The sequence below is a fragment of the Stomoxys calcitrans genome, chromosome 5 (assembly GCF_963082655.1).
Source record: "Stomoxys calcitrans chromosome 5, idStoCalc2.1, whole genome shotgun sequence".
NCBI classification, from domain to species: Eukaryota; Metazoa; Arthropoda; class Insecta; order Diptera; family Muscidae; genus Stomoxys; species Stomoxys calcitrans.
In genome coordinates this window covers 105,725,851-105,745,949 of record NC_081556.1, presented here as the reverse complement: position 1 = coordinate 105,745,949, position 20,099 = coordinate 105,725,851, and the positions used below count along the sequence as shown (strand labels likewise).

At 40.4% G+C, this 20,099-nt stretch overlaps 1 protein-coding gene across 10 annotated transcripts in view; it reads left to right on the top strand.

Moving 5' to 3' along the window:
* Window positions 1-20,099, top strand: part of LOC106087670 (kinase D-interacting substrate of 220 kDa) — a 158,233-nt gene that overhangs the window by 124,532 nt on the left and 13,602 nt on the right. For 7 of the 10 annotated variants that reach the window (XM_059368436.1, XM_059368430.1, XM_059368432.1 and 4 more), the window contains 3 exons: window positions 28-255; window positions 7,398-7,427; window positions 11,848-11,956. In XM_059368436.1, coding sequence (XP_059224419.1) covers window positions 28-255; window positions 7,398-7,427; window positions 11,848-11,956 — 367 coding nt within the window. Of the gene's footprint in view, window positions 1-27; window positions 256-7,397; window positions 7,428-11,847; window positions 12,100-12,189; window positions 12,617-20,099 lie in introns of those variants that run through there. The other 3 variants (XM_013252795.2, XM_013252796.2, XM_013252801.2) reach the window with 2 other exon arrangements.

Sequence of the window (20,099 nt, the reverse complement as noted above, 5' to 3'; positions counted from 1 at the left end):
TTTTTATGTTTTCGAAATTTGTTGTAGGTTCTAAACTTAAGTTTCGGCCATTGGGAATTGTTTCGATTGCTAATCACCACCATGCGTGACTGTGAAAAGGTACAACGTAAATTTAAGCCCACGCCAGCTATAACGGAAATTCCCACCCCTACTGTAGCTGTTTCAAAAGACACCCATGATTCTCATTCTCTGGTTGTGGTGCCGAGTCAACCACATTCTAGAAAGAATTCCACCACATCACATTTGGAAAAACAGGTAATGGATTTAAAAAGAAAAACTTGACTTCTCCAGACTAATTGATAAAAAAAGCACACACACTTTTTTCAAAAAGGATTGTAATATCTATTTTATAATTTTTTTGATGAAAGTCATATTACTAAGGAAAAGTTTAAAAACTACTATTGGGTTGCCCAAAAAGTAATTGCGGATTTTTCATATAGTCGGCGTTGACAAATTTTTTCACAGCTTGTGACTCTGTAATTGCATTCTTTCTTCTGTCAGTTATCAGCTGTTACTTTTAGCTTGCTTTAGAAAAAAAGTGTAAAAAAAGTTTATTTGATTAAAGTTCATTCTAAGTTTTATTAAAAATGCATTTACTTTCTTTTAAAAAATCCGCAATTACTTTTTGGGCAACCCAATATAATTTTAAGTGGACTTTAAAGATATTTCAGTCTTTTTATTTGGTTAAAATTTTGTTTAATAGTTTTAATGCGGGCACAAGACTAGTGTGTATGGTACATGTCTGCCTATAATGACTCTAAAGTCGGTATTTTGATACAGGTTTCCGCACTTCGTTTGACTCATTTCTGCAGTCCACGTTTAAGAATCGTAAATTGTTGTTATTGTTGTAGTGGTAGTCACATTGCATGTTGAGGTATCGATCCTCGTCAAACTTCTTTATGTAAGCAAGTTTGTTCCGGTCTATCACGATCGCCTCGGAAACGTGATAGCCATTAGGCGCCAATAACTCACCCGGCCTCTTATAGACATTCCCCCGCCGGATACTGCGATTATCCGCTGCAGTTGTATCTGCTCCATAAGGAGCATTCCACCATCTGCAAACTGTGAACGAGCCCGGTAACATCTAAGCTTCTCGTGATAACTATTGGGTTGCCCAAAAAGTAATTGCGGATTTTTTAAGAGAAAGTAAATGCATTTTTAATAAAACTTAGAATGAACTTTAATCAAATATATAATTGCCATTTTGTTCGATAACCTTTTGCCATCTTCCTGGCAAATTTAGTATTCCACGCTCATAGAACTTCTGGCCTTTATCTGCAAAAAACTGAGCCAAGTGCGATTTTATAGCCCATCATTGCCGAAAGTTTTACCATTTAAGGAGTTCTGCAAAGATCGAAATAAATGGTAGTCTGATGGTGCAAGGTCAGGGCTATATGGTGGATACATTAAAAGTTCCCAGCCAAGCTCACTCAGTTTTTGGCGAGTGACCAAAGATGTGTGCGGTCTAGCGTTGTCCTGGTGGAGTCGCTTCTCCTTGATGGCTGTATTCAATTTGTCCAATTGTTGACAGTAAACATCCGAATTAATCGTTTGGTTCCTTGGAAGCAGCTCAAAATATACCACACCCTTCCAATCCCACCAAACAGACAGCATAACCTTCTTTTGATGGATATCAGCCTTTGAAGTGGTTTGAGCTGGTTCACCATGCTTGGACCATGATCGTTTTCGACTAACGTTGTTGTAAACAATCCATTTTTCATCTCCAGTTATGATTCGTTCTAAAAACGGATCGAATTCATTGCGTTTAAGGTGCATATCACAAGCGTTGATTCGGTTTGTTAAATGAATTTCTTTCAATACATGTGGTACCCAAATATCTCGCTTTTTTCACCAGTCCAAGACTTTTTATGTGATAATGAACGGTTGATTTTGGTATATTTAACTTCTCTCCTATCTCACGTCCAGTTATATGACGATCCAATTCGATTAATGCTTTGATTTGGTCATCATCAACTTCATTTGGCCGACCTGAAAAATCCGCAATTACTTTTTGGGCAACCCAATATGAACAGCACATAGATCGCTGCTCAAAGTTCCAGCCTGTGTGATGCCCTTAGTTATTCCGTGACGGAATTTGATGTCCTTGTTTCTGGGTCGTGTTTAATCGGGATAGCAGATACATGGCCCGGCGGAAGGTGTTGTTTTATCCTTTGTCTGTTTGATCCTGTTGAATAACCAAATCCATCAGGGCCTGAGTCAAGTGGGTCTGACTGGGCAGTAAAACAGGTGTTGTGAGTCGTGTGGTCCCAGGTTACAATCAGGATTCATGCATATTGCCATCAGTTTCTGTTCTGTAGGAGTTTAAACTCTGGGTCTGAGTCGAATGGGTCTGATTGGGCAGTAAAACAGGTGTCGTGAGTTGTGTAGTTCCAGGTTACAATCGGGATTGATGCATGTTGCCATCAATCTCTGCTCTGTAGGAGTTTAAACTCTGGGTCTGAGTCGAATGGGTCTGATTGGGCAGTAAAACAGGTGTTGTGAGTCGTGTGGTCCCAGGTTACAATCGGGATTGATGCATGTTGCCATCAATCTCCGCTTTGTAGGAGTTGACGCGTTTGTATCTGCCGGCCAATTGCTTTCTACGTGGTTAACAAGGTTTCTTTGTTGTTGTTGTAACCACATTTGCATGTCAAGGTGGTGATCCTCGTCATGCTCCTGTAGATGAGCAAGCTCGTTCCGGTCCAAAGGACCGATCGCCGGGGGAACAGGTTGGCCATTGGTTATTTAAAGACGCCAATAACTCGCCTCGTCATATTGAGCATCATAGGCACTCAGTATTGGTGCAAAGGCCGGTGTCGCCCGGCCTCTCGCTGGGATTCTCCGCTCGATACCACTAAATGTCCGCGACTGCCGTTTCAGATACTCAGTATGGAGCATTCCATTATCCGCAACCTGTGGAAGCGCCCGTTAGCTTGTAACAGCAATGCACACCACACAGATCGGACCTCAATGTTCCAGCCTGTGTGGTGCACACAGCTTTTCCGTGCCGGGGTGTGATCGACCCTTTTCTCATGTCCAGAGCATCTATGGGCAGACGCAAACATTCGCACCTGATAACCAAAATCCTCAAGCTAATGCCTTTGTTGGGTTAGGATGCAAGAAGATGATACCAAAACATCATCTTCCTTTTCACTAAGGCTCTCGTATTTGATTCCTTAGTCTTCTCTTTCCTTCAGCCACATGTTGTTCACCAAATTCCTACTCCTCTGCTTTAAGACGGATCGTCAACGCACTTTCTCATACCATTTAGAATCCAGCATGAAATTCTTGAGTGTTTTTTAGATTCACCAATCTTAGCTCCATTAGTGCCTGAAAGGAGAAGAAAGATTCAAGTATCCTATTTCTGCTTCGATATAACGCCGGCCATTGGTAGTTTATAGAAAGCTATCTTTCGGAAAGTTCGTGCTATGACATCATCGACAAATATAATCATTTTTGATGTCTTTGAGTGACAAATGTGTACCTAACCTTTTTGTGTTCTGTAATGAGTTCTTCAGATGCTCCTTCTCCATTGACAGATATTTGATTTAGATCGTTCATTCCATAGTCTCTTTGTCTAGTCGCTGCCTACCATGTCATTCCATTGATTAAATAATCTTCTTGCCTTTGCTTATGTTCACAATCAGCGCCTAAAAAAAGCTCGTTCGCAGTGGTTTTTTCCAATTTAGAACGTGGCTTATTTGTCACATTTTCATATGGAGGTGGCGATCCTCGTCAAGCTCCTGTAGGTCATCCGCGAATGAGTATATCGGATTCGAAGTCAGACCCAATAGATCGTCAATGAAAATAAGAAAAAGAAAGTCAGAAAGAACAATCAATTTTACAACAACTCCTAAGTCCGATCTCTAAGACAGCTCAATACAACATCCAGCGAAGTCATTACCGACACAAAAAGCAACAAGCTTTGAAAGGAGTGCACTGTGCCAGACCCTGTCATATGTCTTGGAGATATCCAGAGCCACGACCTTATACTCACCGAATAGTGCGACTCTAACGTTCCGACAGGAATGCCATTAGGTCACCCGTGGAGCGATTTCTGCGGAACCCATACTGTCGGTCGCTTAGAAGACCATTGGATTTTAAGTATCTCACAAGATGATGATTAACCACGCTCTCTATAACCTTGGAATGCGCGGAGCATAATGCTATTGGTCGGTAATTCGCAGGGTTGGTCACCTCACCCTTCTTGGGGATAGGCTGCACGTTCGCAATCTTCCAACGCGCCGGAAAACACCGGCACGGTAAGCAAGGTTGAAAATATTGCGTAAAGGACGAGCGAGCGTCGAAGAACATTTATATAGAACTAGTAATGATGTGCCATCAAGGCCCGGGGATTTATTTACGTCGAGATCCGCAAGAACGATTTTGACTCCACGTGTTTTAAATTATATCTGAGACGTGGAACTAGATACGTCTTCAATGACCGGGAGTGGTTGCTCGTTTTCAGGCAGGAAAGAATTTCCCGCAAACATGTCGTCGTCTTTAATGAGAGTCGCGATAGCCGATGAGTTGCTTTTCACTCTTTTTACAAATGATCTAAAGCTCTTACTTCCCCTTGGAGTAGCAAGAACTTTGACACGTAGACGCTGTATGTGCAGAAACTTTTCGCGTCTAAGTAATCTGCCGCACGAAGTTCATATCTGTCTGCGCAGCAATTCATTATAGGCATTTTTATTTAAACGCCAATTGTGATGGCTGTCCATCGGCTCGTAGACCACGGATACGACGAATGGCTCTCCTTCTAGCCCTGTCACTCTCGGAATGCACAATAAATTGATGGTTGAACAACTTGGCGCATCTTTTCGGATCAATGACGGTTACGTCGCCAAAAGTGACTGAGGACCTGTCATCCTGTTCCGCCATTCAGTGTACGTGGTCAGCTTTTATCTCCCGGATCGCTGCAACCAATATTATCTTCCGACTTATAAAATCTACTCGTCGATATTGCCTCGGAATCCGTTGCAATTTATTTGCAAGAATGATACACTTTCCGGCACTGGTCCGGCAATATTGGGGCCGGGGGGGCTGCTGTTGTGTATATTGCCGCACGGAAAAAGTCAAAGGGGTCACATAGTCTGACGACTAGGACGCCGAAGGCAACGACGATGCTTGTGACCCACTGCTGTCTATGTTCGCATAACACCTTGTAACATATTCAGTGAGACTTTACTTTCATAATGACGTAAGGCCAGAGCAAGATCGGAAATGCACCCACTCTATGCACCGGTTACATTCCACCAACACCGACCGATGATGAAGGTGGTTCTGACAAACCGAACAGGACCTGGGTTCGGGTTGTTTTAATCCTGGCAGGAACCCGAAGCTTGCGGAGAAGGCACTCCGGCATGTGCCTAAACATTCAAACATTCTATCGGGTCAATCCGGTGCGTACAACCGGCTGCCAATTCCCCACTCAGTGTACGTGGTCAGCTTTGCCTCCTGGATCGTTGCAACCAATTTGTTCTTCCGATTTACAAAATCTACTTCTCGTCAAACTTGCCTCTGTATCTTCCATTGGAAAAATGATACACTTCCCGGCACTGACCGGGCAATATTGGGACTGGGGTGCTGCTATTGAGTATATTGCCGCACGGGAGGGTTCGGAGGGGTCACATAATCCGACGACACTTGTGACCCACTGGTGTTTATGTACGCACTACATCTTGCAACACATTCAGTGCGGCTATACTTCCATAATGACCGGTTAAACCTCACTAACACCAACCGATGATGTAGGCGGTTCTGGAAACTGAACAGGACTTGGGTTCGGGTTTTATCAATACCGGCACGGACCCGAAGCTTGCGGAGAAGGCACCCCGGCATGTGCCTCTTCCATGACGAAAAAATAACGAACACGTCCTGTTTATGTTCGCACAACATCTTGCAACACATTCAGTGCGGCTACACTTCCATAATGACCGGTTAAATCTTACCAACACCGACCGATGATGTAGGCGGTTCTGGAAACTGAACAGGACCTGGGTTCGGATTTTATCAATCCCGGCACCGAAGCTTGCGGAGAAGGCACTCCGACATGTGCCTCCCTCATGACGAAAAAAGGACGACCACGTACACTGAGGCCACAGCCCTTGCCGATGAAACATTCCATCGGGTCAATCCCATACTTACAACCGGCTGCAATGGGATTTCCACAGCCGCACAAATCAGTCGTCAGACAGGTTCTCCTCATGCAGAAAAACATTAAAACATCCATGTCCTTCAGTTTGAAACCCAGATTTAGACTAAACCCCAGAGACGTTCGTACTGAGAACGTCGAAAACACGTACACTGAGGCGATAGCCCCTGCATATGAAATATTCCATCGGGTCAATTCCATATGTACAACCGGCTGCCATGGGATTTCCACAGTCGCATAAATCAGTCGTCAAACAGGTTCCTCTCATGCAGAAAAACATTAAAACATCCATGTGCCTCAGTTTAAAACCCAGATTTAGAATAAAGCCAAAGGACGTTCGTACTGGGAACGTCGCAAATGACAAATGAAATTTGTCCACAGATTAAATTAAGGAATAGGGGGCAAGTTTCTTACATATCAATAAATGCTGTCCGTTTTAAGCTTAAGCTCAATGATAAGGGGCCTTCTTTTTATAGCCGTAGAGTGGAAGTTTTTATATGGGTTAATATCTCATAAATCGCCAGCATTAGGAGAAGATAGCCATTTATAGCTTATTGTGCGACGTTTGCGAGAACGATGAAGATTGGAATAGTGAATATGTTTCAGGGCTGTAGTTTTGTTTGTCCATTGATTTGTGTAATGTAACATTTATTAAGAATTTATAGCTGTAGCTATGATTGATGATATTGTCTTCATGTGAAGCATATTGTTATAATTTACCAATACATTTCCAAAGATTTGTGATCAAGATGTATCGTGTAAATGATCTATAACAGTGCCTCTACCTAAGGTGGAGGCTGTATAAACTAAGATTAAAAAAAAATAATTAAGTGCACTCTATACACAAACATACCTATTTTCATCTGTTACATATACAACAAAAAACTTGCAAACCATATTTTTCCCAATTCCTTACAAGAAGTTTATGTTTATTTTCAACACCAATCAGATTATTTGCTAAACCCAAACCTTTTCTAATACGCGGATATTTTAATTGATTTGTAGGCAAAATTCCTGTTAAAAATGTGTTCCAAAGTTTTTATAAAATATCTCAAACATTGTTCATATTTTATCTGAAGATGGCTAAACTATCCGCGAATTAGAAATGACGTTTTAAAAACACGAATACAACCCACCTCACACTGCTGTCTATTCATTGACATCTTTTATTGAAAACAATTTTTTTTATATTTTTACGTTTCTTCAACATTTCCATTTTTATGCATAAAAAAAAAATCAGTCAAAAGTCCATGATTACGATTATCTGCAGGTAAAAGAATTATCAAACTTCTCAAAAGTTGTAAATTTTTTTTTATTGGTTTTGAAAGTGTTCTATGATTGTTTTTCATTTCAGTTTATGTATTTCTATTATGATCGTAACTCAATTTGATCATTTTAAATGTGTTTATCCGTTACCCCTTTCATTTTCGTTACGTCTTTACCTTAAAGGGGATTTATCCAAAAACTTTAAAATATTAAAAAAATACATATATAAACCTTAGTTCCATTGTGTTCGCCCCAGAAGAAAGTAGAAGAAAACATAAGACCGAGAAAACGAGATAAAGATACACCACAGCATGATACAAGACAGTAAAAAGAACAGATAAAAGAAGCAGAAGACAAGAAGAAAAAAACTCTTAGCAGCGAGAGTATGATCCAGTCAGCCGATTCAGGCCTCTACAGAAAACCAGAATAACAAGAGGACCAAATGCCTGGAGAAAATCCCGGCACGGAAAGAGTTGTTCGCCCATTATCCTGTGTCTTCTACTCGCAATAGCGCGGCAGTGACACTAAAAGTGCTAGGTCGTCTCTACTTCGTCATCGCACTTCCTGCAGAAGTCTGCCTCTCCCTACCTCCAGCGCAAAGTCAAAGACCTGACGATGCAATGACCAGTCAGAACTAACAACAATCACAAGTCATGGTTTCCTGACCCGTCGTGTTTTGTCAATATGAAACCTGCAACTACAGCCTGAGCCTGAAGGTCTTGCCCGTGGTTACAAGAAGCTGTTTGCATCTTCATACCTGACTTGTAATGGCCCGACGCCAGTGCCTTTAGCACCGCCTGACTGTCCATGGATATCGTGACAGACTAATCAGAACGATGCTCTCGCATCGTCATCGCCTCAAGTGCCTACAAGACCGTGAAGACCTCTGCTTGAAAAATGCTGCATCCGCCCAGAAGCATATAAGATTCCCTGATTCCAAGGAATTCAAAGAAGACAGGAGCGGAAGGCGTCAAAACGGGACCCGACAAGCCCTGTGTGGGTGGGTCATCCGGTTGGATTGGGCATGATTTGTGTCAGCGGGAAAGGACATAACTCAAAAATATACTTTGACAGCAGCAGCTAGTGAAGCATCTAGGGATGAATGGTCCACACCGCAATTGTCCGGTGTCCTGAGGAAGAGTAGTTCCACAGCTTTCTCAACTGCCCCTCAATCCGTAAATAAACTCATCCTGACAAGATCGAACGAATCATGCTGAAGACTCTTGAGAGGTTGATAGAAACATGTCCTTAGGCAAAGATCCCTGGAGATCGCCTGTCTTGGCAACACCATGCACATAGTAAGGGCAGGTGCATTGAAACAACCCTTTACGATCTAGACGGCTACATCGAAGGTTCTCTCGCTGTCAAGGAATACACAATGGTGGCATTTCTTGACATTGAAAATCCTTTCAACAATGAAAAACCGACTTTAATCATGAAGGAGCTGGAGTGTGTAGGCACTCTTGGGGATATACTTCAGAAAGCTCTATGTGCCACAGCAAAGTGGGCTGCCGAAAGTGGTCTAGGAGTAAATTCGTGCAAGACAGAAGTAGTTCTTCTCAGCAGAAGATACAAGTTACCTACAGTGGCACCTGTCTCCTTGGGAGGAAAGAATGCTCCATTTACTGAAAGCGCAAAATACCTGGGTGTTTTGCTGAACAGGAAACTGAACTTCAAATCCAACATTTTGGAAAGGGCAAGAAAGGCAACTCTTTCCCTATACACCTGCAAGAGAACCATTGGCAAAAGTGGAGGGTTTAGACCGCGTGTCATGCACTGGCTATGTATTGCAATTATCAGACCAATAATGCTATATGGTGTAGTGGTCTGTTGGACGGCGGTTCAAAAGTCTACCTACTGTTCAATAGTCAACAGGATCCAAAGGATAGCTTTTTTTGGGCATCACAGCCGCACTGAGGATGACACCATCTGATGCACTGAATTTAATGCTACTCCCAATGCCTCTGGAAATTGTGGCAAGACAATTGTTGCGACTACAGCTGCGAGGTTAAGGGAACTTTCTTTTTGGTCATGGGGCGGCTACGGACACTGTGTTATCCTTGATACAATATTCGATGTTCCAGGCAGTGTGGATTACATCCTACCTGAGCCGCTTTTTGAGAGAAATTACTGTACCAATATTACTGAAAGAACCGATTGGAACTACGATATCCCTGGTAACAGAAGTTACATAGATTTCTATACGGACGGTTCCAAACTAGACGACCAGGTGGACTTTGGGGTGCGCTATGAAAAACTAGAACTGGTCATGTCGAGAAGGTTTCCCGACCACTGCAGTGTGTATCAAGTAGAGATCCTTGCAATTAAGGAAGTGGTAGAATGGCTAAGATATAATGTCATAACGACGATTGGCATAAATATCTTCTCAGACAGCCAGGTAGCCATTAAATACCTGGAGAATGTATTTCTGAACACAAAAATCGCCCTCGACTGCCGCAGATCTCTCAATGAGACGGCTGAACAGTTCAAAATTCACATCGGAGGATAGTCCACTCGCTCTACAGGAGCGTGATTAGACCAATACTTACTTACGCCTCAGTAGTTTGGTGGACTGTTTTGGAGAAAAAGTGCAAAAGTGTCTTGGCATGGGCGGAGCGATGAGGACCTCGCCTACTAGGACCCTGGAGACTATTCTAGATATCCGATCCATTGACATACAGATTAAGTGTGAGGCAGCCACTGCGGCTATGAGACTTAAGGCGATGGGAGAATGGAGTAAGGTTGGGAGCAGCTCATAACATCGCGGTATAATCAAGGCCACGATAGGAAATCTGGAAGGAAGGGAAGAGGTTTCCGTTCGTATAGCTGAGATGAACCTCTGTCATTGTGTCCGACATGCCATGTCACTGTCTGATCAGAAGGAGTTCCACTTTAGGTCCCCTTTTCTTTGAGAACCTGTCTGGTTAAGGGGATGAGAATATTCGCAAGTTATTGAGCTTTTTAAAGCGATCTGCATGGTTCAACAGTACGAACTGGAAGGCATTTCCATTTTCTGTTCCTGTAGTATCACAATGGACGAAAACGTCTAAGTGAGTCTGATGGCAGACTGCCTCTTAAACCTAACCTTCGCACTGCCTCGTATTACGGGTGCGATGAGATCGGTAAGAGACTAGAATTTTTTGTCTACAATCGTCAAATCATCATTACTATCTGAGCAACCAGGCCAACGCTCTCTTCACAGGGCTTTGTGCAAAGAAATGTGGAATCGTACTCGATTCCGTCAATCGGGATTGGGTGTTTCAACATATCAAATTGAGATATTAAGTTTAAATGTTAGGAATCGGAGTCAATTGTGCAAATGCAAATTTTGACCATGAATATTTCACTAAGAAACAGGAGCTAACTTCTCACATATCAATGAGTGCAGTCCGATTCAAGTTTAAGCTCAATGATAAGGGGCCTCGGCTATAAAAAGGAATAGCTGAGTCCGAACGGCGTACAGCAGTGCGACACCTCTTTGAGGAGAAGTTTTTACATGGCATAGTACCTCGCAAATGTTGGCAGCATTAAGAGAGGAAAACCACCGCTGAAAAATGTATTTTTCTAATGGTCTCTCGCCAGGATTCGAAACCAGGCGTTCAGCGTCATAGGCGGACATGCTTACCTCTGCGCTACGGCCTCTTGTGGTGTTTATAAAAAACCAACTGACCATTAAGGTTGAATTGTTCATAACCTTTATAGGCTTAGGGAGAAAATGAGAAAGGACGAACCTCTTTAAGACCAGAAAAAAGGGAGTGAAAAAAATCGAGGTGTGGAGTGTTCGGAGTGGAGACCAACATTTTCAACAATGAATGAAAACCCAAACGGTAGGTTGTAGTAAATACAGCAGTTTCCCGATTGCCAGCTATGTTGTGGGTGTTGAGGAATAAACTTTTCTCACTGTCATTGTCGCTTAGAAATGATCTCTTTTAAAGTTTTATTTTTTAAAGTACTAAACTAAAGTATTTAAAAGTTTTTGGATAATCTACCGAGGTATTTTCATTGTTTCCCTTACATTTAGTCAAACTTCTGTTACATTTCTAAGTGTAATTTTTAAATTAAACATTAAATCTATTTATTTAGAATGTTTTTTTAATTAAAACTTAATAAATGTTAAACATAAGCCAGAAAATTGTATTTAAAAAAAAGAGAATTAACTCCGCTAGAAGAAACCTAAAAAAAAATAATAATTCTTAAAAAAAAAATAACGAAAACAAATAAATTTTAGTTTAATTTCCTGTAGTTTTCTTTTCTATATCCGAATAATGATCTATTACCTTGAGAACTACTACTACTACTACTACTACTGCTACTATTATTACTACTATGGTTGTTGTTGTTTTCAATTGACATTATTGTGATATGATATGACATTATTGTGATAAGTGTGTATACTAACATAGGTCTATGCTACTCATTTACAGGTTACCTTGGAGGAGCAAATGATTTGTGGTGCTTTACAGACCCTTAACGAGGATGCCTTCGAAGATGTGGCTAGCAGCGAACGACCCAGCCCCTCGGGCTTGCCCACAGGTGAGATGATTGCTGCAGCTGCACAACTGCAATTAGCACCCATACGCGAATCATCGGAATTCGGTTCGCCATCCGATGAGCAAAAGTTCAATAACAATTTACTACCATACCATGTTACCAACAACAACAACAACAATAATAATATTAATAACCATTACAATACAACAACTTCCCCCAATATGCAACAGCAACAACAACAACAATCACATCATCAATCTCATCAAACTCAGCACAAGCTGACAGCCGCCGATTATAATCGCAGCGTCAGTTCACATTCCTTGCATAGCTTATCGGGTGGTCTGCAAATGGGCAATGGTCTAACCTCCGCCAATAGTTGTAGCTCAAGTAATAATGGTTCCATACCTGCTGGTGGTGGTATTAATTTAGTCATGAGTTCTAATAACCTGCGTGAGGGTGTTGTATCAAGTCGTCATCCTTCGGTGAGTGATGATCTGTTGGTGGGCTCATCACTGACGCCCCAGTTACGTTCACCCACATTTTCAGGTAGCACTGCAGGTGGTATACCCACCGTAGTCGTTATACCTAATGAGAATGGTGGTGGCGATCATGTTACTCACCATTTGGTGGATGATACCAAATTATAGAATTTAAATTGGCTGGGCAAGGGTTGGTTTCAGTTATGATAAAAATTTTTCGAAATTCGAAATTTGGTTTTCTCAAATATTTATAACAAAAAACAAAAAACTGTATATATAGACAAACATATCCAAAAATATACACAGGTATATTCGAACACGCAGACAGTTAAAAAGCCGTATATATAAAAAATAACATAATTTTATAGAAAAGTATCACGAACATATTTTTTGAAGTAAAAAATTTAATTGAATTGAAATATTCAAAAAAATTAAGAAAATATTAAAAAATTTTAATAACTAAATTAATTTTTCTAGATTAACAAATTCTTCGTTACTCGGTTGGCTGCTACTAACCGTTTGATGCTTTAGCAGTTTCATTGGCTGCCCATAACTCCTCTAGTCAAAATAATATGAACGGAAGTACTTACTCGTGTACAAGTTAAGGGTATTTTAAGAATTGTCGCTTTAGCGTGAAATTGGAGACATCGCAAAAAAACTTCATTTACCATAAACGATCTTTTGACAACTAAACTTCTTTTACGAAAAATGTTGAGAACGTTGTTTACGATAAAACTGCAAAAATTTGTGACGAATACCAAGGGAGGATATTTTTTTATTAATGGTGGTATTGTAAATTCAAAATTTTTTTTCGCCTAAAGTGAAATTTGAAATATTTCCGAAGTTACATTCATACATGAACTCGAAACTCCCAATACTGACTGCTGGCAGACTGAGCTTTGCCCAAATGAAAAAAAAAGAAACCTAAAGCAAGTGAAAGCGTGCGGTCGGGCCGGATCTCATATACCCTCCACCATGAATCGCATTTGTCAAGTCCCTTGAATGACTTTTTCAATATATATATGAACTATATCAAGTTATTGACCCATATGGACCGTACATGTCATGACTGTTAGAAGTCGTTGAAAAATACCACCTCCAGAATTTCAGACAAATCGAGTGAAAATTGCACCCTCCAGTGGCTCAGAGTGTCAGATTGGGAGATCGGTGTATATGACAGCTATATCAGGCTATCAACCGATTTAGACCATACTTGGCATATTTACTGGAAGTCATACCAAAATGACATATGCAAAATTTCAACCAATTTGTTCAAGAATTTCGCCCTCTAGAAGCTCAAGAAGTCTAATCAGGAGACCGGTTTATACGACGGCTATATCAGGTTATGCGTCCGTAGCGCAAAGGTTAACATGTCCGCCTATGACGCTGGTCGCCTGGGTACTAATCCCGGCGAGACCATTAGAAAAAATTTTCAGCTGTGGTTTTCCCCTCCTAGTGCTGGCAAAGTTTGTGAGGAACTATGCCATGTAAAAACTTCTCTCCCAAAAGGTGTCGCACTGCGGCACGCCGTTCGGACTCGACTGTGAAAAGGAGATCCCTTATCATTGAGCCTAAAACTTGAATCAGATATCTGAGAAGTTTGCCCCTGTTCCTTAGTGAAATGTTCATGGGCATAATGTGCAATATCAGGTTATGGACTGATTTAGACCATGGCACAGTTTTTGGAAGTCATTCCTCAACGATATGTTTAATCAGCCAAATCGGATAATATTTGCGCCCTCTAGAAGCTCAAGAAGTCTAATCGGGAGATCGGTTTATGCACCGATTTGAACCTTGCTTAGCAAAGTTGTTGGAAGTGATACCAAAACAACACGTGCAAAATTTCATCCAAATCCGATAAGAATTGCGCCATCTAGAAGCTCAAGAAGTCAAGAACCAAGATCCGTTAATATGGCAGCTATATCAAAGCATAGACCGATTTGGCCCATTTACAATCAAAACCGTCTAGCTTTACTCCTTCAAAAGTTAGCGTGCTTTCGACAGACGGACAGACAGAAGGACGGGCATGGCTAGATCGATTTAAAATATGGTGGTGGTGGATCGCGATTTGTGATACGCCATGAATCTTCATCAACTTAATTTACTTTAATTGGTTATGATAGAACATTTGTTTCACTAGCCGAACGTAGAATAGCGTTCCAAGCGCCTCGATCTTCTGAGCTCATTCTAAAATCTCTGAGGTGTCTTTCGAGGTGTCTCCCACCACTTAATCTTTCCATCGGGCGGAGTGTGCCATCCTCAGAGAAGGCATTAAATTCCGAGAAATATTTGGATATCTCTGGGCTATAAACCGATCTGCAAATTTAAGCCTTTGACCAAATTTGGGTACCATGTAGACCGTTTACATTCCTTCTTACATTCCAAGTCTGTTCGTGATCTTACCGTGCTGGTTGTTATTGCATAAGGGCAAGGCCTGTTTACTGTCCGTAAAGTTTTTCATACTCGTCCTCGTGTTAACACCAACCACCTCACGCAATCGGTTAGAGCACGTTTTTGTTTTGAAGCAGGGCTCAATAAATCCTCTAACTCTGCTAAGCGCAATAAGAGAGAAGAAAGCCTTATTTTCCACTATTTCGATACTAACTAATCATCAATGCTAAGGACAACAAAAACACTTAAGCCACATTGACCTACCGCACAGCGACGGCCCGATTCGTTTGGTTTGTCAGTTTAAGCTCTTTAATTTTGATCTTTGAAAACTTTTCGTGATTTTTCGAACATATTCCAGCTCGAGATCATATTCCAAGCTTTCTATTCAATGAATAGCATAACAAAACTTGGGTAAGTGTGTGTTGTTATTCAAAACACTTTGAGTCAACAAACGAGTTGCAAGCTACTCAAATGTAATCTGCCGTTATTTTGGCTTATTCCCATACATTTGCTTGCCTCAATGCATCCATACTGGCATATTTGTTTATGGCCAGGTTATTTATGGATCGTTGCTCAACTATAGTTGCGTTGCCAGGAGATAAAACCATGAAATTAAAATGAGCACAAAATTGAAAACTTTTCTCCCTTACTTTCCATATCGTTCGACTTCTAAGTGCATGATAAAAATATATGCAATTCAAATCAGAAATATGGAAATTTCTATAACAAATTTGCCTAATGGCAACTCAACAAGTTGGGTTGCAATCCTTAATCGAACCATGTGTCATTGCCTTATTATGACCCATTTCAGTTGTTGTAACAGTTTTTTTCCACCACATGGCGTTTGGAAACGCAACCAGTATCATTATAACAATTTATGGTCCGATACACAAACATTTTATTCACTTGAAGGTGTTTGAGTTCGCCAAAAAAAGCCAGTTTGGCTGTTGTCTTACTATCTAAAAGGGCCTATTTCAGTTGTAACAGTTTTTTTCTCCATCACATGGCCGTTGTATATGCAACCAGTATCAATTTAACGCTTTGTGGTCCGATACACAAACATTTTATTCACTTAGAGGTGTTTGAGTTCGCCAACAATAGCCAGTTTAGCTGTTGTCTTACTATCTAAAATGACCCATTTCAGTTGTTGTAACAGTTTTTTTTCTCCATCACATGGCCGTTGTATACGCAATCAGTATCATTATAATGATTTTTGGTACGATACACAAACATTTTATTCACATTGAGGTGTTTGAGTTCGCCAACAAACGGCAGTTTGGCTGTTGTCATACTATCTAAAAGGGCCTATTTCAGTTGTTGTAACAGTTTTTTTCACCACCACATGGCGTTTGGAAACGCAGCCAGTATCATTATAACAATTTATAGTCTGATACACAAAAATTTTCATCACTTTGAGGTGTTTGACTTCGCCAACAATAATAGCCAGTTTGACTTTTCCATCCAAATTGTTACGAAAAATTACCTCTGGGTGCTTAGATACACCACACCGAGGGTTAAGGTGACATAAATTGTTTTTGATCTGGTACTGGCATGGTGGATCGGATCGCGATTTCTGATACCCCATGTATCTTCATCAACACCTTTGTCAAATTGATTAAGGTGCCCTCTTTTTAGCTTCACTCTCTGCCAAATGGAAGAAACACAAGATATAAACAAACTAAAAGTTTGCCCCAGTTCCTTAATGGAATGTTCATGGGCAAATTTGAATTTGCAAAAGAATCATCATTTCGTGTAATAACTCGTCTTCTGCTGTAAACGAAGCATATTTGGCTTAAAAAAAAAGTTTTCAACTTTTGCGTAAAAGAGCCATTTTTTTGCCACAGAGAAAGTTTATAAAAATTTTACCATAACTGAAGCGATTTTAACATCAAAATGTGGTAAATTCGCGACCAACGTTCAATGAAGGAGAAAATGTTGCACAGTTACTTACGTTAAATTGAATGGGTTGTCCACCAAAGGCGAGTTCACTCGGTACCCTAGAAAAAAAGGGAAGAGAATGAAAATGTGAGACCTAAGACTAGAGGTTATACAGGAATAAAAGAAAAATATAGGAGGAGTGGAGAACCCGAGCGGGGGATGAAGAACCGCCCGTCCCTTGCAAGCACGAATCTACCTACGCCGGAGCTTGTGGCACCCCCCTTCGGAACTATCCTGTTCCCTCAGCAAACCTCAGGAGACATACCACAGGGACGTTTGCAAGTTCACCCAGATGAGGCGGCTCCCCAGAAAGGAGAGCCTACGTACCTGCAGACTCGGACAGAAACACAGCAAGTGCTCAATAGTCTCCTCTTCATCCTCATCGAGGCAACTTCTATAGAATTCATTGTGCGGCATCCCCATGCGCGGCGCCATGCGGCCTAAGGCACAGTGTCCGGTTATGGCCCTTGTCAAAGTACTCATCGACCTCTTATCGAACGCCAGCAACTCCCTCGTTCTCCTTCGGTCGATAACGGGTCATAGCGCACCTTTACTTAAAAGTAGTACTTCTTTAGCAAAACAGATTTGTATGTCATTGCCGATTCCATGAAAAATATTTAAAATTTAGATTTAAAGAGAAAAACTTTAATGTTCAATGATTTTTTTGATTAACTATGCCAATTCAATTAAGTTTTTTACATAAAATTTTTTTTACCGATACATTTTTCTAACAGCTATAAGACATAACTAGAAACACGATACACCACTTGGCTAATATACTAAAACATAAAACTAAAGCAGTTTATATGCAAGTCTTTATGCATTCCATTCCAAATGAGCTTCATGAGGTGGTAAAACCCCTCGAACTCAATACGAAATCACAACTCTAAATGTAACGATTTTATTTACAAGAAAAAAGGGGAAGAAATTTACATACAACATACTAACCACATTCGATTTAATAGTGAATATTGTGAATACAACTTAAAGTTTATATTAACAATTGCCAGTAGTTGATCTAAATACAATAGTTAACATATTCTTATATACATATAATATTTAACTATAAAGTAGTATTAACATAAAACAAATTTTACATTCTTATGTTGCCATATTTTGTATACCTATAGGGTATATATTACTTATCTACATAGTACATTCCCACTGTCTGAACATTCTTTTTTTTTTTTAACTGTGAACCAAATTTATTTTCATTTTCAACAAACGAAGAAAAATCTAAATTTCAAACTTTAACGATTTTTTATATAAACTGCCTAAAAGAATACTTTGAGCCACAATGTTTGCTGGGATATTATTGAGGAACGTATATGATAAAACTAAATTTTATACTAAATGAATTCTTACTCCTAAAGCATTGTACTGACTTCGAGTTTTCGCCCGAACAGTTGTCAACTGTGCCAACGCTTTAGATGCCAAATAAAATAGTTTAATTACAACTAAACAAATTAGCAACACTGTTGGAAACATTGTGAGATTTCACAAAATTGAATTGATGTTTAGCAACATTTTCCGCACAATCGAAGTCAGTACTAGGCTTAATAGACATGTACAGAGCAAGCTTGTTCCGGTCTATGCGACCGATCGCCGCGCAAACGTTATAGCCATTGGGTAATTAAAGGCACCAATAACTCGGCGTACCATATCGAGTATCGCTGGAAGTAAATTTTTAAGCAACAGCCGGTGCCGGCCGGTCGGCCTACCACTGGTAATCTCTCGATACCGCTGATTGTCCGCGACTGTAGTTGAAAATCACACAAATCGAAGCTCAGAGTTCCAACCTGTGTGGTGCTCAAAGTCTTCCAGAATCAAATAATTAGTTTCCCCGCCTCAAATAATTGGTTCCCTCGCTTATGGCAAGACAGAACCATCTCTAGTGGAAATGTGTAATCTTACTGCTCGAGAGATGTCGACATCATTATTTTATTTATAGCACATCACGAGTCAAAATGAGAGCAACTTTACGGTTGATTTTATAAATATTTAAATTGATCGTCCCGGCTCTAAAACAGGTGCAATCTCTTCAAGCACAGTACAGATATGGCAAAAAACCCCGGTCTGGAGATTAGAAGGCGATTTGGATAAACCATATAGTCACCATATAAACTTCTTAAATTTTTGTCGGGTTTGGCGGAAATTTTCAGCTACAGTACGCACCTAATTTCCACCACTTAAGATCTTCAATATTCCCGAGTAGATAGATTCATTTAAAGAAAAAGCTATGGTGGGGAGTTATCAAGATTTAGCCCTGCCGAACTAAGCGCGATTTTACTTGTTTTTGTATTCATTCATATAAGTTGCTTGCTCGTAGAATTGAGAATTGTCATTTTATTATGGTGTTAAACAAGGATAAAACCAATAGTAAAGTCGTGGTTATGTTCTCGTAAACATACCGTAAATGCATGACATAACTACCAGGTAGAGTCCCGTAAACAGCTGAGTACAATTTTTTTCTCGCAAAGTGCTCTATCTGTCAACGAGTTTTGGTTGTGTGTGTGTGTTTTATAGGTAAGAACTATGCACACGCAAACAACGCGTACTAGTAGCACAAAATCACCGATTTTGACAGATAGTGCACTCAATATTTTGTTGTTGGGCAACTGCCACTACCTGTAAATTAATATATCTTGCCGTTCCGTAAACAGCTGAGTACGATTTTTTCTCGCAAAGTGCTCTATCTGTCAACGAGTTTTGGTTGTGTGTGTGTGTGTTTTATAGGTAAGAAATATACACACGCAAACAACGCGTACTAGTAGCACAAAATCAGGGTTGCACTAATCACTGATTTTGACAGATAGTGCACTCAATATTTTGTTGTTGGGCAACTGCCACTACCTGTAAATGAATATATCTTGCCGTAAATGTAGGAAAACGTGTCAGCTGTTTTGTTTTGCTTTATGATGATATGATGTCGACCGTAAGCGGAAAGTAGAATACAGTAAAAACAAAAATTTCCGTTCCCTTTTTAGTGTCAGCTGATAAAATTTGAAGTTTGAAGAAATTTCAAAACCAAAAATGTATGTTTAGAAAACTGCCATTTCCTAGGCTATTTCTCTGTGGAATTTATTATAATTTATTGTAATTTATTGTATTGCTATGAAAAGTAAATGAAAAAGTGAGACATATGTGATAATAAGAAGAGATTAGGGTGTAAGCGCCAATAAGGCGCTGTCGTGTCGGCTAATCCAAGCACTATGTCGTGCAACTTAGGTCTATTCAGGGATTCCACATACTCCGCCAGGCGCTTCGACCTCACTGTACTAGAGCCCAAGGCCTTGAGGACCGCCATATACCTATACTGATTTAGACCCAGCACGGTATGATTATAAGCCCCACATCAGTTGAAACTCTGAGCTCCA